Source organism: Tasmannia lanceolata, unplaced genomic scaffold (genome assembly GCF_043159265.1).
Source record: "Tasmannia lanceolata isolate RefF3 unplaced genomic scaffold, GAP_Taslan_0.1 ptg000006l, whole genome shotgun sequence".
Taxonomy (NCBI): Eukaryota; Viridiplantae; Streptophyta; class Magnoliopsida; order Canellales; family Winteraceae; genus Tasmannia; species Tasmannia lanceolata.
The window spans coordinates 43,303,889-43,323,119 of NW_027518683.1; the positions used below are offsets into that span (position 1 = coordinate 43,303,889).

Below are 19,231 nucleotides of genomic sequence, written 5' to 3' on the forward strand. Positions count from 1 at the left end.
TTACTTCACTTCTCTATTCTTCTCCTTCCAGATTGTTTGCTTGGTTCTTTCTTTTTTAATTAGGAGACTGATTAGTTGTTTAGGATATTCCATCAAGATCAAACGGAAGGCGGTGTGTAAACTACTGGTTCATCTAGATTAATGATGTCAATTGCTATAAGGAAATGATTTCTGAGCTCCAAAGTTTTGATAAACATGCGCTCCAGTTGTTTGTCGTGTAGTATTTAAGGGCTTTAAGAGCTTTTTGAGAACCGTAATATTCCTCTGACAGCCCTTTAGACACTACACGGCAAAATTTGGAGCTCATGTTTATCAAAACATTGGTTCGCATAAATCATTTCGCTATATAGTACCAGGTCGTTTTCTGAAGGAACCATGACCCCAGTTTTTCATCCATAGATGTTCAGGTGGTGCATTCTGCTGCATTAATTAACATGATTCCTAGTTCCTACTGGGTGAGTTTTAGTGGGTGACATCAACAATCTCCTCCATGGTATCTCGACCTCAGATCGAGCCGGATGATCTGCATCACTAGCTGGACAGAGGATGTGTGCCAAGGACATCGCATTCCCATCCACAATCTCCTCCATGGCGTCAAAAAATATCCAATGATACCCTGACCATAAATTCACCCAATATATGAAGTGAGCAAGTGCCCTTACACAACTAGGGAATTAAGGCAGGAGGAATCCACAAGCCAACACCTTCTCAAGGGAAGCTAGGACATCTACATCTTTAGAATCGTTCATACGTATCAGAACAGAACAGGCCCATCTGATAATGCTCTCATCATTATGAATAAGTCCACCACTACCAGCAAAGCTCGGTCACCACAGAAGATAAAATCATTTGCTAGATACTACGCTCCCCTTGTTGTTTCCCTTGTAGACACTTCTATTTCTCTCCTTCCAAACCAGCCATGAGGACCCAAGCCTCCACCATATCATCTATATCAATGGAAATGTCTGTGGAAGTTGTGGTAACCAATGAGCAATGGGAAACATAGACCATGAGTTCACAGCTCATGGAAGGTTCAGGTTCATATAATGATATTTACATGATTTAATGCCACAATTCCATTGAATGTTATCAAGTTTTCACAATACAAATGCAACTCCATTTCATTGATACATGCTTTGGCCAGTCTTCTAAACATCTCTTAGGAATGAATGCACCCACTATCACCCTGATAATATCTATAAAAAGAAGTAATAGCTTAGCCCCAAAACAGAGTTTCTTCACCTCATTTCCTAGGGAAAGACGACTGTCATTTCGATTCAGCCCCGCCCTTCAACCTTCATTTGCATAATACCCAGCCCTGAGAAGCGCGAGGGAGAAAAATATTTTATTAGTTTCGATCAGTCACCTGCGAAGGAGACATAAGAGAAACTGGACGAACGGGATACCTTTTGTAGTGGGCTTTAAACCTATTAAATCTTGACTGCAGATGTAACCCTGTGGCTGTCACCTGGGCGACGAAAAAAACCCAAGAAACCCTAGCACACCCTTTTCCACTTCTTTTGAGCTCTCAAACCCTCTTTGAAAGACAAGACTCGAAAATAGCCCTAAGAAACCCCTTTTATAAGGCGGGAGTTATTCTTAACGGCCCGACTAAACAGGCCTTATCTAGGTCGCACACAATATTTTGGACCCAACCGGGTTTAATTCAAGACACCCAACTCAACAGATTTTAATAATACCAATGTAATGGTGTAGAACATTTAAATAGAGAGTGAGATCGCACCTATGCCTGGACGACGATTAACTGATGTCAATGTGGGGGACCTATTGTATATTGGGCCAATCTTGGCCGCCTTCTCTACATTGTTCTTTCAAATTTTTGTTATGCTTTTTTGGGTGATAATTGTACTTTGCCTGTAATAATTGCCGCGGATCTAACCTCTACTCAAGAAGAGGAACTCATTATTGCTAAAAGATAATAATGAAGCCATACGTTGGACAATGGCCGACATCAAAGGAATTAGCCTTTCGATTGTGCAACACCATATCCACCTCATTGAGGGTTCCAAACCTTCAAGGGAACCTCAAAGAAGGGCTAATCCTGTGATGAAGGAAGCCATCCAAAAAGAGGTCTTGAAATGCCTTGATAGTGGGATCATATATCCCATCTCGGATAGCCAATGGGTGAGTCCCGTCTAAGTAGTGCCTAAGAAGTCGGGAGTCACCGTTATATAATCCGCCACCAATGAGCTTATCCCTACGCGCATTCAAAAGGGGTGACGGGTTTGTATAGACTACCGAAAGCTTAATGCCGCTACTTGGAAGGACCACTTTCCTTTGCCTTTTATTGATCAAATGTTAGAAAGGTTAGCCGGTCATGAGTATTACTATTTTTTAGATGGCTATTCCGGTTACAATCAAATTCCCATAGCTCTTGAAGATTAAGAAAAAACGACATTCACATGCCCCTTTGGAACTTTTGCTTATAGATGCATGCCTTTTGGGTTATGCAATGCACCGGCAACTTTCCAAAGATGCATGATGAGTATCTTTCCCGATTGGTGGAGACCTTCCTTGAGGTCTTTATGGACGATTTTTCTATTCATGGATCCACCTATGCCGAATGTTTACATCACTTGAAATTGGTCTTAGAAAGGCGTAGGGAAAAGAACTTTGTCCTCAATTGGGAAAAATGTCATTTTATGGTAAAAGATGGCATAGTTCTAGGTCACGTAATTTCAAAAGAGGGAATTAAGGTTGATAAAGTCAAGGTGGATCTCATTGTTCATCTACCACCACCCAAAAGTGTGAAGGACATCCGATCATTTTTGGGTCATGCGGGCTTTTATCGGAGATTTATAAAATATTTTTCTAAAATTGCTAGGCCTTTAACCAATTTGTTGGCAAAAGATTAAAATTTTGAGTTTTCTAAAGAATGTTTAGATTCTTTTGAGTGTTTGAAAAATGAGTTAACTATGGCCCCTATCATTCAAGCACCCATTTGGACCGAACCATTTGAAATTATGTGTGATGCTTCTGACTTTACAATAGGAGCCGTTTTGGGCCAAAGAATTAATAAATTACCGTATGTTATCTATTATGCAAGTAGGACTCTTAATGATGCACAACTCAACTACACCACTGTGGAAAATAATTTTTAGCGGTTGTGTATGCACTTGAGAAGTTTCGGTCCTACTTGATTGTATCGCATGTGATAATTTATATGGACCATTCGGCAATCAAGTACCTCGTAGGAAAGAAAGATGCAAAAGCTCGCCTCATTAGGTGGGTTTTACTTCTTCAAGAGTTTGATTTAGAAATTAGAGATAAAAAGGGTACGGAGAACTTGGTTGCCGATCACTTATCTAGATTAACTAATGCAAAGGATGATGAAGGTCCTATTAACGAGAATTTTTCTGATGAGCAATTATTGGCTATTTCTAGTGAACCATGGTATGCGGGTATTGTTAATTATTTGGTTACAGGTGCGACACCGGATTATTGATCCAACCAAGACAAATGTCGGTTTCACTCACAGGTAAAGTATTTCTTTTGGGATGACCCTTACTTGTTCAAAACTTGTTCGGATCAAATTATCTGATGTTGTGTGCCCGATCATGAACAACAATCGATCCTATCCTTTTCCATGATCAAGCATGTGGTGGTCATTTCAGTGCAAAGAAAACCGCTCACAAAGTTTTCTAATGTGGTTTCTATTGGCCTAGTCTTTTTAGGGATTCTTTTGAATTTTGTAAGGCTTGTAGGTCTTGTCAGTCTTTAGGTAGAGTTACAAAGAGGAACATGATGCCTCTCAACTCAATCTTAGTGGTAGAAATCTTTGATATGTGGGGTATTAATTTTATGGGTCATTTTCCTAACTCTTTTGGGAACTTGTATATTTTGTTAGGAGTAGATTATGTGTCCAAGTGGATTGAAGCAATTGCTTGCAAATCCAAGGGCCACAAGGTGGTGGTCAAGTTTTTAAAAGAAAACATACTTTCACGCTTTGGTACACCTCGTGCCATCATTAGTGATAGGGGTAAACACTTTTGTAATAGACCTTTTGAGGCTCTTATGGAGAAATATGGGATTACTCATAAGTTGGCTACCCCTTATCATCCTCAAACGAGTGGCCAAGTGGTGGTTTCGAATAGGCAAATTAAGCAAATTTTAGAGAAGACATTAATCTTAATCACAAGGATTGGTCCATTAGATTAGTGGATGCCTTGTGGGCTCATAGGAGGGCATTCAAGACTGATCTTGGTCAGTCTCCCTACCGCCTCGTGTATGGAAAAACATGTCATCTCCCGGTTGAATTAGAACATAAAGCTTTTTGGGCTATTAAGAAACTAAATTTTGATTTGTCTGAGGCAGGTAGTCATAGAAGACTTCAACTTGCCGAATTGGAGGAGTTGATGAATGATGCTTACGAGAATGCAAAAATTTACAAAGAAAAAACAAAAGCCTTTCATGACAAGCATATTTTGAGAAAAACATTTCAAGAAGGTGAAAAAGTTCTTTTCTACAATTCAAGATTGCATATCTTTCCAGGTAAGTTAAGACCCCGTTGGGAGGGTCCATATTTGGTGAACAAAGTTTTCTCCCATGGAGCAATTAAAGTTTTAAATCCAATGAATGGTGAGACATTTAAAGTAAATGGACAAAGATTGAAACCTTTTGTTGAATTACTATCGTCTAATTTGGAAGAGGTCATGGATCTCCATGAGCCTCTTTATTCAAATCTTTCTTAAAAAAAAAGGTACGCCCCTCTCCTCTCTTTATTGTCTTTGTTTCTATTTTTGCATGCATTGAGGATATTGCATGATTTAAGTATGGGGGGTAGTATTTTTGGAAAACTTAGTTGTAAAATTCTTTTTATGGTTTAAAGTAGAATATTTTCTTTTTCTTTGTTTTTAGTATCTTTACAAAATAAAGAAATAACTAGATATTTTTGGAAAGAGATTTTTATCCCGTTTTAAGAAAGGAAATTAGTCTATATTTTTAATTTTGGAATTTGAGACATTAAAAAGAGCACTTTCTACTTATAGGTTTGATTTCTTTTGGAATCTTGTTTATAAAAGATTTGATTAAGAAACGAGATTACGAAGTTTGGCTTTTATATGGTACAGTGAAAAAGAAAAGAAAGGTGGAAAAGAAAAAAAAGAAGAAAAAAAGAAAAAAGTATTTTTGATCTAGTCTTGACTTGTAGCCTTTATGACTCGAGCAAGTAAGTCCGAGGGGAGGGGTGTTCTACACCTAGTTCCTTAAAGCTATTTAGTTTGAGAGTAATTGACCAAAAGCTCGTTACATGGGTTATCTAGAAAGCTTAAGAGGTCAAGACATTGCACGGATTAAAAATATTGGAACTCATACTGCATCAATTTTTGAAGATATATGCAAAAGTAATTCCAACACTGCTTAGTAACTTAGGTGTCTAGTGCAAGCCCTGCATGTCATTCACGCCAACGACAGTAGAGGAATATTTGAGTTCAAAAGTTTAGAAATATTCATGAAAATATTTCCAAACAAACATTATATATATATGGGTTAATTACATTTACACCCCCTCTAGTTTCTGACACATCCACTTCGACCCTTATAGTTTAAAACGTGACAAATACACCCCAGTAGTTTCAATTTGTATAAGTAAGGCCCCCTCAGTTGACGGTTCGTCCACAGATTGAAGGGTTAGGATTATCCGATGGAGCTGATTTTTTGGGAACACCCTATCTATGTCAGGGCCCATCAAATGAACGCTTTGGATCATCCAAACAATGTGGGCCCACTGTGTTTTTGGTAGTGTTTGGATTCGAGTATGGGCCCACATATTTGGATGATCCAGAGCGTTCATTTGATGGGCCCTGACATAGATAGGGTGTTCCCAAAAAATCAGCTCCATCGGATCATCCTAACCCTTCAATCTATGGACGAACCGTCAACTGAGTGGGCGTTACTTATACAAATTGAAACTACAAGGGTGTATTTGTCACGTTTTAAACTACAGGGGTCGAAGTGGATGTGTCAGAAACTAGAGGGGGTGTAAATGTAATTAACCCTATATATATATACATATATATATATATATATATATATATATATATATATATATATATATATATATATATATATATAGAGAGAGAGAGAGAGAGAGAGAGAGAGAGAGAATCATTTCATTCATTAATATCAAAACCATTCAATTCATTAGGAAACAATTCATTCGTAAAACAAACTTGTCCATATTACAATTCTTGCTCATAAACTATTATATCAACTATTAGTCAAATCATTTTCCCCCTTTCGCTCTATATGCATTGTACCTGCAGAAGGATAATTTATAAATAATTAGTAACTATATTGATTAAAATTTTCAAGTATGAAAAAGGTATAATATTGAGTTGTATACTTACAAATGAGTTCATCCAAGTGACATTTGCACCGATGGCATCTCTAATGGTTCTTAAACGTCCATATGATCTAAAGAAAGGCTCATCGTGCATCATCAGTGAGACCTTGATAGAAACTTTGAAAAATCGACGACCTAGTAGTAATCCTCCCACTATTTTAGACGGATCAGCACTTAGAAGAATTCCTCATGCCACTTTTGCATCAGGTTGTAGGCCGCTCATTAAATAGACCTCAACCACAACCTACAAATGAAATTATTTAGTACACGCAATCGAATCAAATATACTAGTAAAGTAATAACCCATGTGGATGGAAATGTAATAAACATAGTTTTGTTCAAAATAAAAATAAAAATGTAGATACCTCATCGGCTGGAGCTACCTGACTTGGAGCGGAATTAGTTTCAGGCTGTGTCGAAGGGGTAGCGGCATTCAGAACCTATAATATGTAATTTAATATACCACTATAACCAATATGGAAACCTATAATATGTAATTTAATATACCACTATAACCAATATGGAAAATGTTACCATTTATAACTAATTTCTGTTAAATGTAACTAAACAAATAAGGAAAATCATCCTATAGAGTTTAAGAAACTACTAAAGTAAGAAACCATCAAAATAGGGAAACAAATCCTACTGACATAGTAACTAAAAAAATAAAGAAAAATACTCCTACTCTTATGCCAATAAAATAAGGAAATAAATCAAAGCTTGCTATTGACTGTCAAGGCTTGCTATTCATGCTACTTTGTTGCCTTCCATGTCTTTACATGCTAGGTCAATTAGTATCTCATCCTAATTGAAACTCTAATATAAAGATAGGGTATCTCAGTTTTGATAAGAGCACACCTCTCAAAATGGGGAATGCTAGACATAAGGGTTCCCTTGCAACAATAAGCACAAGGGCGCTCTCATTGGATCCATGTTGCCAAACCTTATCTATAAGCATTTATGATTCCTTTAATTTTTCCTTTTTCAATGCCATAATAAATACGGTTTTGCAAAATGGATCCAATGGGAGCACTCTTGCCCTTGATTTTTGTAAGGGCGCTCTTCAGTTTAGCATTCCTCTTTTTCGGAAAACATTCTAAAAAAATACTTACTTTTTTTACCAGTCATGGTTGTAGATGTGAAACTGAGAGTAATCCAACGATCCATCCTTTAATCCCATCTACGTTCTAAAATCCTCTTCCACCACCGAATTCATCCTTTGATTTCTACATCTGCCATGTTTTATACGGAAGGATGGCTTAGTCTCTTTAATTTTGCTTAAAATCATGAAGATTTAAATAATAATAATAAGAAGAAGAGGAATAATTAGAATAATGAAATGGTGGGAAATGTTTAAATAGGGAAAGAAGCCGCACCTTCGTCTAGATGACGATTAAAAAATGTCAATTTGGGGGATGTGTTGTATCTTGGGCCAATCTTGGCCGCCGTTCTTTTGATATCGTTCCTTCAATTTAGGACAGTCACCAATAAACAAATGAATAAGTCTGGTGGGGAGGCCACCTTCTGGCAAGGATGATATTTCAGGACAGTCAATAATAACTACAGAGAGGAGGGATGTGAGGTTTTGCATCCGATTGGGTAAGGACTTGAGATTTTTGCAATTGTGGATTTGAAGATGGACGAGAGTGGTGGGCAGCCCATACTCATTGTTGTTATCATCATCAGGGAACAACGAAAGGAGTTGAGGACAACTATTGGTTTGCAACTGTCTGAGAGAGGTGAGGTTTTGCATCCCCTTGGGCAAGGACTTGAGATTGTCACATGAAAATATTTGAAGGAATTGAATTGTCATGGGCAGTGCTGACTCTTGTGAGAAAAGCGGGAGTTGAGTAACAATGGATAACTCTTCAAGGGAGGTGAGGTTTTCCAGCCGAGTAGGCATGTACTTGAGATTAGGACATTCGTTAATTTTTAGAGATTTGAGCGTGGTGGGAAGCCCCCCCTCTCCATATCCAAAGGACTTTAGTTGTGGACAGTCTGAGATTTCCAAATGTTGGAGAGAGTTTAGATCTTTCAAAGACACCTCTTCCAGACAACACTCCAACTGATCACACCTTCCTATGCTTAATCTCTGAAGAGAGGTAAGGCAAGGCGCCGTCAAGCTTAATAGCATCTTCACACTACAATTAAAAAGTTTTAAGTGACAAACAGATGGGAGCCTCGGAAGGGCGGCACTCAATTCTCTACAATTATATATATTTAACTCTGTGACGGCAGGGAGGTCAGCGGGAAACGCCTGCAGCTTGGGGCAGTTCTGTATGGTAAGCTTACAAAGAGAAGGTGGCTGGCAATCAAGAGGAAAGAGATGTTCGCAATTTCTACAATCCTCAACGATAATGCATGTTAGATTGGAGAGATGTGACATCCAACTTGGAAAACTGACACCGCCATAGGATATTATATGTAATTCTTTGAGGTTGGCATGAGGTTGGAGGCCTTCCAATACCCCATCATCATTGACTCTTCCATCTTGTGAACCGTCATCGCGGCCCCATTCCAATCTCAACTCGTTAAGGTATTCCTTATCTTTCAAATTGGCTTCTTTAGCCTCCTCTATGTTTTGCACATTCTCGAGACCCAAAATGTCAAGTCTTCCTTTAATGTTACTCAGGTTCTTCAACTCTCCTATCTGACAACCACTCTCTTTGCACACCTTGAAATGCGGCAATGTTTGGAGCGAAGTTAATTTTCCAATTCCTGCCAAAGGAATCGACTTTGCAACAATATGCCGTAGATTAACTAGATTCGTGATACCTTTGGGTAGCCCTTTAAAATTCCAGCAAGATTCCAGAACTAGCGTTTGCAAATTACAAAGACTAGTTACTGATTCAGGCAGCCCATCTATCTTCGTGCCATAGAGGTCAAGGTGGCGTAGATGTTTCAAATGGCCAATCGAATCGGGTAACCCTTTAAGATTCCGGCAATATTTCAGATCTAGCGTTTGCAAATTACAGAGACTAGTTACTGATTCAGGCAGCCTCTCTATCTTCGTGCGAGAGAGGTCAAGGTAGCGTAGATGTTTCAAATGGCCAATCGAATCCGGCAACTTGTAGATTGCATATCCATTCAAATCCAATACACGCAGGCATCTCAACTCCATCAATGGATCATTGAGAATTTGGTTGTAAATGGATCTCAGTCGTAAAGTGCGCAGTCTCTTAAATTTGCTCATGGCCTCCAAAGACATTGAACCCTCTTTGACGTCAGTCCATGATAAATGACGTGCCATTTCAGGGATGCTTTGTGGCGTACCGTCTTCCATTCTACAACATTCATCCCCTGAGACAGATTCTGCTAGATCATGCATTAAATCATGCATCACGTATATTGAAGTCTTCTGAAAGAAGCCTTGGTCACCATATTGAAAGAAAGACTTGAGCAATAAATCATCAAATATCTCCCCACCAATATCTTCTAGGAGTGTGCTTCCTTTGGGTTGAATGAGGCCTGTAGCCATCCATTGTCGGACCAACACATCTTTCTGAAAATGACTATCTTTAGGAAATGTAGCACAATAGGCAAAACAATGCTTTTGATTGGCTGGCAGGTGACAATAGCTCAATCTCAAAGCTGGCAAAATTTTATTATCATCATCCTTCCATATTTCGCTTGTCAAAATCCTTTCCCACTCGCTCACAGTCCTTTTACAAGACAAGATTCCCCCCAATGTCTTTACTGCCAAAGGCAGGCCTTTGCATTTCTTCACAATTTGCCTACCGATTTCCTGCAGTTCCGGAAAGGCATTTGAAATCCCTCCCACAAAAGCACGCCGAGTAAACAATTCCCAACAATCAGCATCTGATAAGACCTTCAAATGGTGGGAAGGAATTGTGCCCAACATCCTTGCAACGCTTTCATCTCGTGTAGTTATGATAATTTTACTTCCTTTCTCTCCAACTCTAAAAGGAGCTCGTAGAGTGTCCCAATAAGTATGAATTTGATTTTCACCCCACATGTCATCGAGAACAATTAAAAATTTCTTACCTTCGAGTTTATGTTCGAGATGACGTTGAGGGGCATCCAGGTTTAAGAGATCACAGTTGCTTCCACTTGCAGATTCAACAAGTGCATTTGTTATTCTCAACACATTAAAATCATCAGACACACAGGCCCACACTCTGAGCCCAAAATGTGTCTTGACCCTGTGATCGTTGTAGACGAATTGAGCAAGAGTAGTCTTCCCAACCCCACCCATGCCAACTATTGGAATAACAGAGTACAATTGATCGTCATCTGATGATGATGATAACAACAATTGTATGATTTTGTCTTTGTCGACTTGTCTACCAATAACATCAGATTCGTCTACCAAAGAGCTAGTTTCCCGTCGCTCCTGCTCGATTTGGGAACCCCTCCCTCCATCTCTTCTAATTTCGAGATGGAGGTCATGTCCTTCCTTTACAATCACATCTAACCTTCCACTAATCTCCCTTATCTCACGTGCTATGTTACGTTCGTGCTGGAAAATAGTGGAGAAGTACCGGACAACCCCTAGCTTCTGTCTCTTGCTTGATCGAGCTTCCGTAGCAACATCGTCCAATATGTCATTAGCATCGTAGGCGATATTCTTGAGTTCTCGAAGCCAATTTCGCACAGCCTTAGACTGAAATTGCTTTTCCTCAGCATCTTCAATCACGTCTTGAATTAATTTCACTTTCCTCTCTAACTTTTCCACCTCCTCCTCAACACCAACACCCCATATTGATTTCATTTCTTGTATTGCCGATTCCGTCAGATTGCCAATCAGTGCACCAAGAACAGAGGATACAAACATTTGTACCATTTCTGCCATACTTTCTCCTCTAGGAAACAAGAAAATCCCAAGAACGAACCAGATGGTTGTCTACAGTGGAGAGCAGGAAACTAATGGTGGAAGGAATAGCAATTAGAAATGTGTGTGCACCTGCTTTGTCTTTCTTCTTCCTGCAAGAGATGGCCTTTCTGAATGCAGTAATGCAATAGGATAGCAGGTGCAGAACCAATTCAAAGCAATCAAACAACAAGTCACGCAGATAATGTCAAGGAGGAAACCACTCAAGAGAATTTTAAAAGGTTTAATTGACATTTTGAAAGGCAATACACCGAAAGGAATAATAAAAAAGAAAGGAGAGAAAAAGTCTCATAAGGTATGTTTGGACGGATTACGGATTACCATATAATAACCTCTGTTTTTTTTGGGCCGCCTCAATGTATAAAAATTAGAATACTCTCTTATTCTTCCGTCAGATGAAAGTCTCTTTTTTTTATTCTTTCACCTAAGGCTTTGCTTTAATGGTTTATTACATAGTTTAATCAACAAACAATAAAGAAAACGATGTTAGGTGAGGTCTTCACCTAACATGGATAGAATTTTTCAAAGAGAAATGCTTATATGTTTGTCCTCTCCTTGCATTTTTAAACTGGATCGAATCTTTCCACAAGTCATTCTTCGGTGGGGCACCACCTAGCCTTGACAAATGGGGTATGTCCACCATGGCATTGTGGGTCCCACCTTTGATTGATCTGAACCCTCCATTGAATAAGCCTCAGCTTTGATCTCCCATTTCCCATAAACTTGGTGTTCTTCTCCGTTCTCTATATCTCTAGTACTCTTCTTCTTTTCTCTTGTTTCAGCCTTTAACTTTCTTCTTTTTCCTTTCCGTTCAATCTCTACACAGATGAATACATACTTATAGACAAGAGCCACTTCCTAAAATAGCTAACCACATTAAACACAATTGTAGTCCCATAAGTGCAAGGACTCTTCGAGAATTAACCTGGCATAAAGGGCCCTAGAAAACATACAAGGACTCTTTCATTTTCAATACATAATAACTACCTTAGAAGTTAGAACTCATGTACACTGATTATCTCGATTGTCGGATTGTAGATTACATCATAATGGTGTAAAAGATCAACGGTCTCGATTTGGGAAATTTCCGCCTCCAAAATGCGCCACTCGGTTTATAAGCACCGAATTTGGTGATTATAGCTGTTAGCATATTTCATCATAATCGCATATTCGGAATATGGATTATAAGCAATTGTTAGATTGGCAAACCGAACACACATTTAAGCATAATTGATTGTAAAATCGGTTATAGTGGATAGTCGATTATCCATAATCCCAACCTAACAGGACCTTAATGGCCACAAGTCTGGGCCTAACTTGCATAATTATAAAAAATCCACCGAATTAATGGTCTAAGATGACCAATGAATTTATTTATCACTACATTAAAACCAATAATATCATCTTCGGAGGGATCTGAGAGGGCCGAAATACGATACCTTCAAACCTTGAGATCACCTTATGATGGGCCCTACGTGTATAATTTTTAAGATTATGACAACTGATTGTGAGTGCCAAACTGATTGTTGGACTCAAATTTAAGCACAATTTTGAGTCCAATAATCGGTTTGGGCAAATCTCAAACAAATAGGGCCTTACAATCAGCTATTTTTTTAACTGTCCATCAAAATTCAGCTTGAAGCTAGTAAAACAGTATCATGTAACCTGACTATCATATCTATAATAAGCATCAAAGCCACATCTTAGACATTCTCCAGTCATCATTATACTGAACTTAATACAAACCATTTGATAACTACAATTAATTTCTACGGCATGCATCATCACATCATTGCTATGCAATTAAAATTTGCACTCTATTACTGTCCATGAACTCAAAAAACACAAGAATCTCCAACCTTCAACTTATTGTCAATAACAATCTTCCCCAACTGGGATGGAATCGTTTAAAGGTTCGATAACAAACCGTAATAAAGCATCATCCACTTATTGCTTCGGACAGAGGAAAACAGAGTAGTGAATCTGTTTGGAGTCACCTATAATGAAAGGGGAAAACAGGTCACTATTCATGATTTAAAAAAAAAGAAAAAGAAAAAAAAAACAGTTCACCATGCACTATGAAATCAAAGCAATAAACAAGTGAAGAGCATCTTGGTCATACTGGAAAGCCAAAGGCAGCATCCAAATTGCAGATTGATTTTTTTTGTTTAGAGAACAAAATGTCTGTTCGCAGATAGATATAATGTCAACCAAATAAGGTTGTGCTTTCCCCAAACCTGATTTTGGATATTTGAATGCTAGGTGCACCTAAAGCATGTTTCTGCTGTCCATTCATTGGCCAGTAAGTTTGCTCTGCCGAGTAATGATACATCCATACAGGGATGCAACTTGGGTCGAGTCGGGTTGAGCTTTTGTTGAAAAATGAATTGCAATCAACCAGAACACAACCCGATTTTAATGTAAAAGCTCAACCCGAATTCTAAAAAATCGACCTGAGTGGCAACCCTGTAAACATATCATCTTGCATATTGTACATGAAAAACATTGCAGCAATCCTCTCTCCACAAACCAAAAGAGTAGGTAAAGAATATGATGAACCAAATGGTGAACTGATCATATGGCTTATGACCTTGCCATGGCAATTTTCTCACTATTTGGTAGGAGTCCATCCTTGGCCATTTCACTAACGGCATTGAAAACAGCTTCCATGTTCCCTTCTTTATGGTTTACTTCAACAAGAACTTTCGATATTTCAGCATCAGTAAGCAAACCTCCTCTCAAAACATCATGCATGATTCTAAATCAACTCCTCACTCATTCCCTCATTAAAAAGCCCCTTGACCAAAGCAATGACCCTAGTTGCATTAGTAATGAAACCAGCTTGCAACATTTCCTTATACAGGCCAAGTGCCTTTCGCACATTTCCTCCTATACAGTGATCGTGTAAACTACACACAGCTTCATTAGGCTTCCAATATTTCTTTAACATTGATTCAAAAACTCTGTCAACTTCAATCACCAATCCTTTCATACAAAAGTCCTTTATGAGAGAACAACACTCTTAAATTCAGCATTGCTGCAATGACCCAACAGTGTATCATATGTGATACTATCTATAACTGAGTTATCATAAAACAACTTAAATAGTAGCTGTTTTGCTTCTCTCGTCCAAGCTTGTTTGCATAATCCATTTATAAGCACACTATAGGTAACAATGTCTGGAAGGATTTTTCTTAGATGGAGAGATATAAATCGTCTAACACACACACACACACATACAGATTGAGTATAAATTGTTTTTTTCGATAGCCTTCCATATTCATATATTATCTGTAACATTCCTGTATTCAATTAACCTTTTCTTTCTTTCTTTCTTTTTCTTAATCAATTGATACGTAGAGATTACACCAGCAGCGTGCTTTGCCTAAAAATTGAGGCAGGTGATAATAACCTTATTCTCTACATTAGACAGAGAAATAGATAACTCAGAAAACAGATGAAAGTCTCGATTACATAAAAAACCAAACATCATTACCATCCTAATCATTCCCTAAATCAGATCTTAATACTTAAACAAATCTCAGAACAACAAAACCAGAATCATGAAATAGTGCAATATTGATAAAAAAATAAAAAAACTATAGATAACAGGGAGAAGACATAAATAAACTACTATAGTGTAATATGGATTGTAATCTAAAAAGGAAGGAGATATAACCTTCTAATGGATTGGGCCTGATGAGCTCGGCAAATCGGACATGTTGAATTTTCTTTAAGTCAAGAATCAACACATACGACATGGAAATTGTGGCTGCAATTAGGGAGCAATCGAAGAGATTCCCCGTATTTGAATTCACCCAAGCATATGGCACACTCCAGTGTGTCTCTATGCATCTTCATCACGCCATATTCAAAGGTAGGAAACTAACAATCACAGACTGGTCAAGCCCTCGGCTCTATGGAGCTACCTGGTTCCCTCCGTTGCTATTCTCTTCGTGGTACCATTTTATCAGGAAATATAACAGAATGCAAATCACGATGAAAATTGCGGCGAGGACACCGATCGCCGGCCATGGAATTGAATGCCTACCATCGTCGGGATCGGGACGAGGCTGATACAAGGTCTGATCAGTTGCCATCAGGAGAGTATCCCAACCTTGGGATTTTTCAATCTGTAGAGTATGTTTGAAAGAGGCTATGAAACTGGCTACTAGACTGTTAATTCATGTGTATTTGAAATCACCAAATCAAAGAAGAGAGATTATGTCATTCTCACTCCTTTATTTTTGCTAGGGCCATGGCTAAAGGCATTTTGCAGCCCGTCTGTTGCATGATAGTGCAGCCACATAGGCTCACTTTTCAACAGATTTTGTCTTATTCATGGGGTGGCTGCTACTAGACTTCTAATTCAAGTTTGTTTGAAACCAGCAAACAAAGAATAGAAAGTATGTCATTCTCACTTCTTTATTTTTGCTAGGGACCATGGCAGAAGGCATTTTGCAGCCCCTCTGTTGCATGATAGTGCAGCCACATAGGCTCACCTTTCAACAAATTTTGTCTTATTCATGGGGAGGCTGCATTCTCATCTCAAATCCCTTTTTTTTTAATAAAAACTTTAGTTTTCGTATGAAGTCTTCAAAACAGAATATAGGTGTAGTTGAAATTTTTATCAAAACTAATTACCCACTATTAAAAAAACAGAAATGAGTCATTCACACTTCTTTTATTTTAAATTATAGTGGTTTATGTACAAAGAATACCATTCACAATAGGGGAAAAGGAAAACGGGGTGAATGAAGACATCTAAAGCTTGTTCTGCTAGTAGAAAATCCTATAAAGGATACTGTTACATAAAGCGGGAAGGTTTGTTTAGGCTCAATTACCATAAGTCATGGGAGTCGCAGGCATTCACATTCCAAGTCTTTGAAAAGTCAATCAATGTCTGCACATCTTGAATCTGGTATTCTTTAAACAAGACTAAACACCTCAAAATGAATTAACCATATGGCCCTGTTTGGATTGCAAGAATTTTCTGAAAAAGTTAGGAAACGAAAAATATTTCTATAGGTTCCTACAGTTTTTACACATGCAAATAGATGATGAGTTGGACCAACCCTATATCATTTTTACTTATGGGGTAAGTTCCTACAGTTTTTACACCTGCAAATAGTGAGTTGAACGAACCATATTTCATTTTTACTTAGTGGGGCCTCTAGATTAACAATAATCATATTATTTCCCTTTAAATTGTTGGAAGGAACCTCATAGTATAATTTTGAAATATGGGTTCAATAGAAATATGGTCCTAATGACATCAGTGGTTGACATGTACTCAAAGTGCACTTATATCGAAGAAGCTCGTCGGATTTTCCATGAGATGCCAGCAAAAAGATGTGGTCTTAATGAACAGAATGATAGCCGGATTATGTCGATGTGGCCTAGCTTCCGATACAGATTTCTCTACAGCATGATCCGGAGAGATGTAGCATCGTGAAATTCTTTGATTTCAGGCCTTGCACAAAACGGAAATGGCGGAAAAGCTTAGTTTTTCTTTAAAAAATATGTGATTAGAGGGAGAAAGGGTGGATCTTACGATGATGGTTACTGTTCTTTCAGTCTGCGCCGATCTGGCGGGCCTTGGTTAATGGTAAACAAATCCATGGTTTGGTAATTAGCCATGGTTTTTAGTTGTATGTTCCAGTTCGGAATGCTATCATTGACATGCATGCTAAAAGGGGATGCATGGAGGATGCAAGCCAATGTTTTGATAAGATGCCAATCAAGAATATAATTTCTTGGACTTCTTTTATAGTGGGTTATGGAAAACATGTCCTTGCAAGGGAGGCTTTGAGAACATTTGATCAAATGGAATTGAAAGGGTTTGTCCCTAACAAAATAACATTTTTAGGTACCCTTTATGCATGTAGTCACTCTGGCCTTGTACAAGAAGAGTGGAAAATCTTCAACTCCATGATCCACACATACTCTATTAAACCCACAATGGAGCATTATACTTGCATGGTGGAGAAGCCCATGAATTTATCAACGGAATGCCGGTCGAGCCCGACGCCAAACTGTTGACAGCTTTTCTCAGCTCTTGTTGTTTCCATATGAATGTAGAGCTAACAAAGAGGGTTGAGGACGAAGTACTTGAATTGAAGCCTCAAGCAGGAGCTTATATGTTGTTGTCTAATTTTTATGGTTTGATTAAAGAATTGGAAGGTGTGGCAAAGGTTACAAGGCTGGTGTTGGATAGAGGAATAAGGAAAGAGAATGCCTGTACATGGATTGAAATTAATAGAAGGGTTCATGCTTTTGAGTAAGGAGATAGATCTCACCCTCTCTACAAAGAAACCTGTAACTACTTGGAGGGTCTCATTCAGAGAATGAGAAGCAATGGGGTATGTGCCCAACACAAGCATGGTGGTGCAAAATGTGGATGAGCATCTGAAGGAAGAGATTCTTCTTGGGCACAGTGAGAAGCTCGCGATCGGACTTGGGCTTATCAGAACACCGCCGAGACTAGGATAGTGATTGTTAAGAATCTCCGGGTGTGTGCCGATGGCCATACAATAACCAGGTTTATATCAGAGATCAAAGGGCGGGAAATTGTGGTGAGGGATACGAGTAGATTTCATCAATTCAAAGGCGGCATATGTTCTTATGGAAACCACTGGTGAGAGCTACAATTACAGGCTAGTGTGATGGTGAATGACAAACTGTAAACATTTCTTAAACATGGCAAATCATACGTCACGAAGTAGAGATTAATTTAAGTCAACTTGGTAAAGACATGATAGATTTCTTATCATCAGAATGGGAGCAGGCAAATATAAGTACATTTTTATGATAACTGTTATTATATGATGTAGGATAGAACCTCCCAATTACATTTCAAACTGACGAAATTTTCAATACATTCCCATGAGAGTTCACCCAGAACTTCATGCGGACACAACATTACATATACATTGAGGGACTGCACTTCCTTCCACTCACCATGCTTTGGTCGGGCATTCCTCCCAAGCCAGTGTGGGAGGAACTTGTCTTAACCCTGCCATCTGCATTTCTCAAATCAATCAGATCTTTAAACAAACTGTTTGAATCCCAACTAAGTGCAGCTGAAGGGCCCACATGGGCAGGTTTGGGGTTCCCCTGTGTTTCTCCATGCGTTATTTCCTCTTGAGCTAAAAGAATTGAACTGCTGCAAAAGGTCTAGTGGCATGCATGGGTGTGTAAGAGGCAGCAGTGTTAGCATTAGATGATTGAAATGAGGGAGAAGCCAAAGGCAATGGACTATAGATGGGATTCACATGGGCTGCCCATGGCGGGGTGGTAAGCTAGATGAGTACTGGGGGAATTGGGGTTGGGGCTGATATTGAGGTTGAGTCTGAGGCTGATATTGAGGTTGAGCTTGATGTTCGGGTTGAGCCCAAGGGACAACACAACTGCTGTAGGGCGTCTGTCCCTGTTTTACGGGATATTGCTGAGGACCATGAGGATAACCTTGTGCATTGGGGGAAACTGGTACCTGATGCCCCAAATTGGCTAGAAGCAGAGGGAGGCGTCAGAGGAGTATGGGGTGACGATGAGTTTGTTGACCATGTAATGCTCAGAAAGTCGATCATGAGAAGAGTGTTACTGACAATAAGTTGAAGGTTGCAGATTCTTGTGTTTTTTGAGTTCATGGACAGTAATAGAGTGCAAATTTTAATTGCATAGCAATGATGTGATATGCATGCCGTAGAAATTAATTGTAGTTATCAAATGGTTTGTATTAAGTTCAGTATAATGATGACTGGAGAATGTCTAAGATGTGGCTTTGATGCTTATTATAGATACGGTAGTCAGGTTACATGATACTGTTTTACTAGCTTCAAGCTGAATTTTGATGGACATTAAAAAAAAAAGCTGATTGTGACATTTTCAAAGCTAATGGGACGCCTCAAATACTGGCCCTATGTATTTTCCATGGCCCCGCCCACTCCTCTTTTAATAAACGTAAGAATAAAGTTTTTAGAACTGATTCTGAGTCCAACATGATTAATAAACGT

At 38.7% G+C, this 19,231-nt stretch overlaps 1 protein-coding gene, 1 long non-coding RNA gene and 1 pseudogene across 5 annotated transcripts in view; 1 reads left to right on the forward strand and 2 right to left on the reverse strand.

The window, feature by feature from the left end:
• Window positions 1-1,058: 1,058 nt before the first annotated feature.
• Window positions 1,059-1,538, reverse strand: LOC143880334 (uncharacterized). Its single transcript, XR_013251639.1, has 2 exons — window positions 1,407-1,538; window positions 1,059-1,318 (listed from the first exon to the last, which is right to left on the reverse strand). It is a non-coding gene; the product is annotated as an uncharacterized LOC143880334 (long non-coding RNA).
• Window positions 1,539-6,119: 4,581 nt separating this feature from the next.
• The window catches only part of LOC143880332 (putative disease resistance protein RGA3), a 41,845-nt gene continuing 28,733 nt past the window's right edge, over window positions 6,120-19,231 (reverse strand). Inside the window, exons 4-8 of one of the 4 annotated variants that reach the window (XM_077383220.1) lie at window positions 7,741-13,213; window positions 7,477-7,596; window positions 6,730-6,774; window positions 6,369-6,608; window positions 6,120-6,278 (exon numbers count right to left, since the gene is read on the reverse strand). In XM_077383220.1, coding sequence (XP_077239335.1) covers window positions 7,758-11,177 — 3,420 coding nt within the window. In that variant the 5' untranslated portion in view covers window positions 11,178-13,213 and the 3' untranslated portion in view covers window positions 6,120-6,278; window positions 6,369-6,608; window positions 6,730-6,774; window positions 7,477-7,596; window positions 7,741-7,757. Of the gene's footprint in view, window positions 6,279-6,368; window positions 6,609-6,729; window positions 6,805-6,848; window positions 7,597-7,740; window positions 13,214-19,231 lie in introns of all 4 variants that reach the window. The other 3 variants (XM_077383218.1, XM_077383219.1, XM_077383221.1) reach the window with 3 other exon arrangements.
• Window positions 16,264-17,857, forward strand: LOC143879023 (putative pentatricopeptide repeat-containing protein At3g23330 pseudogene; annotated as a pseudogene).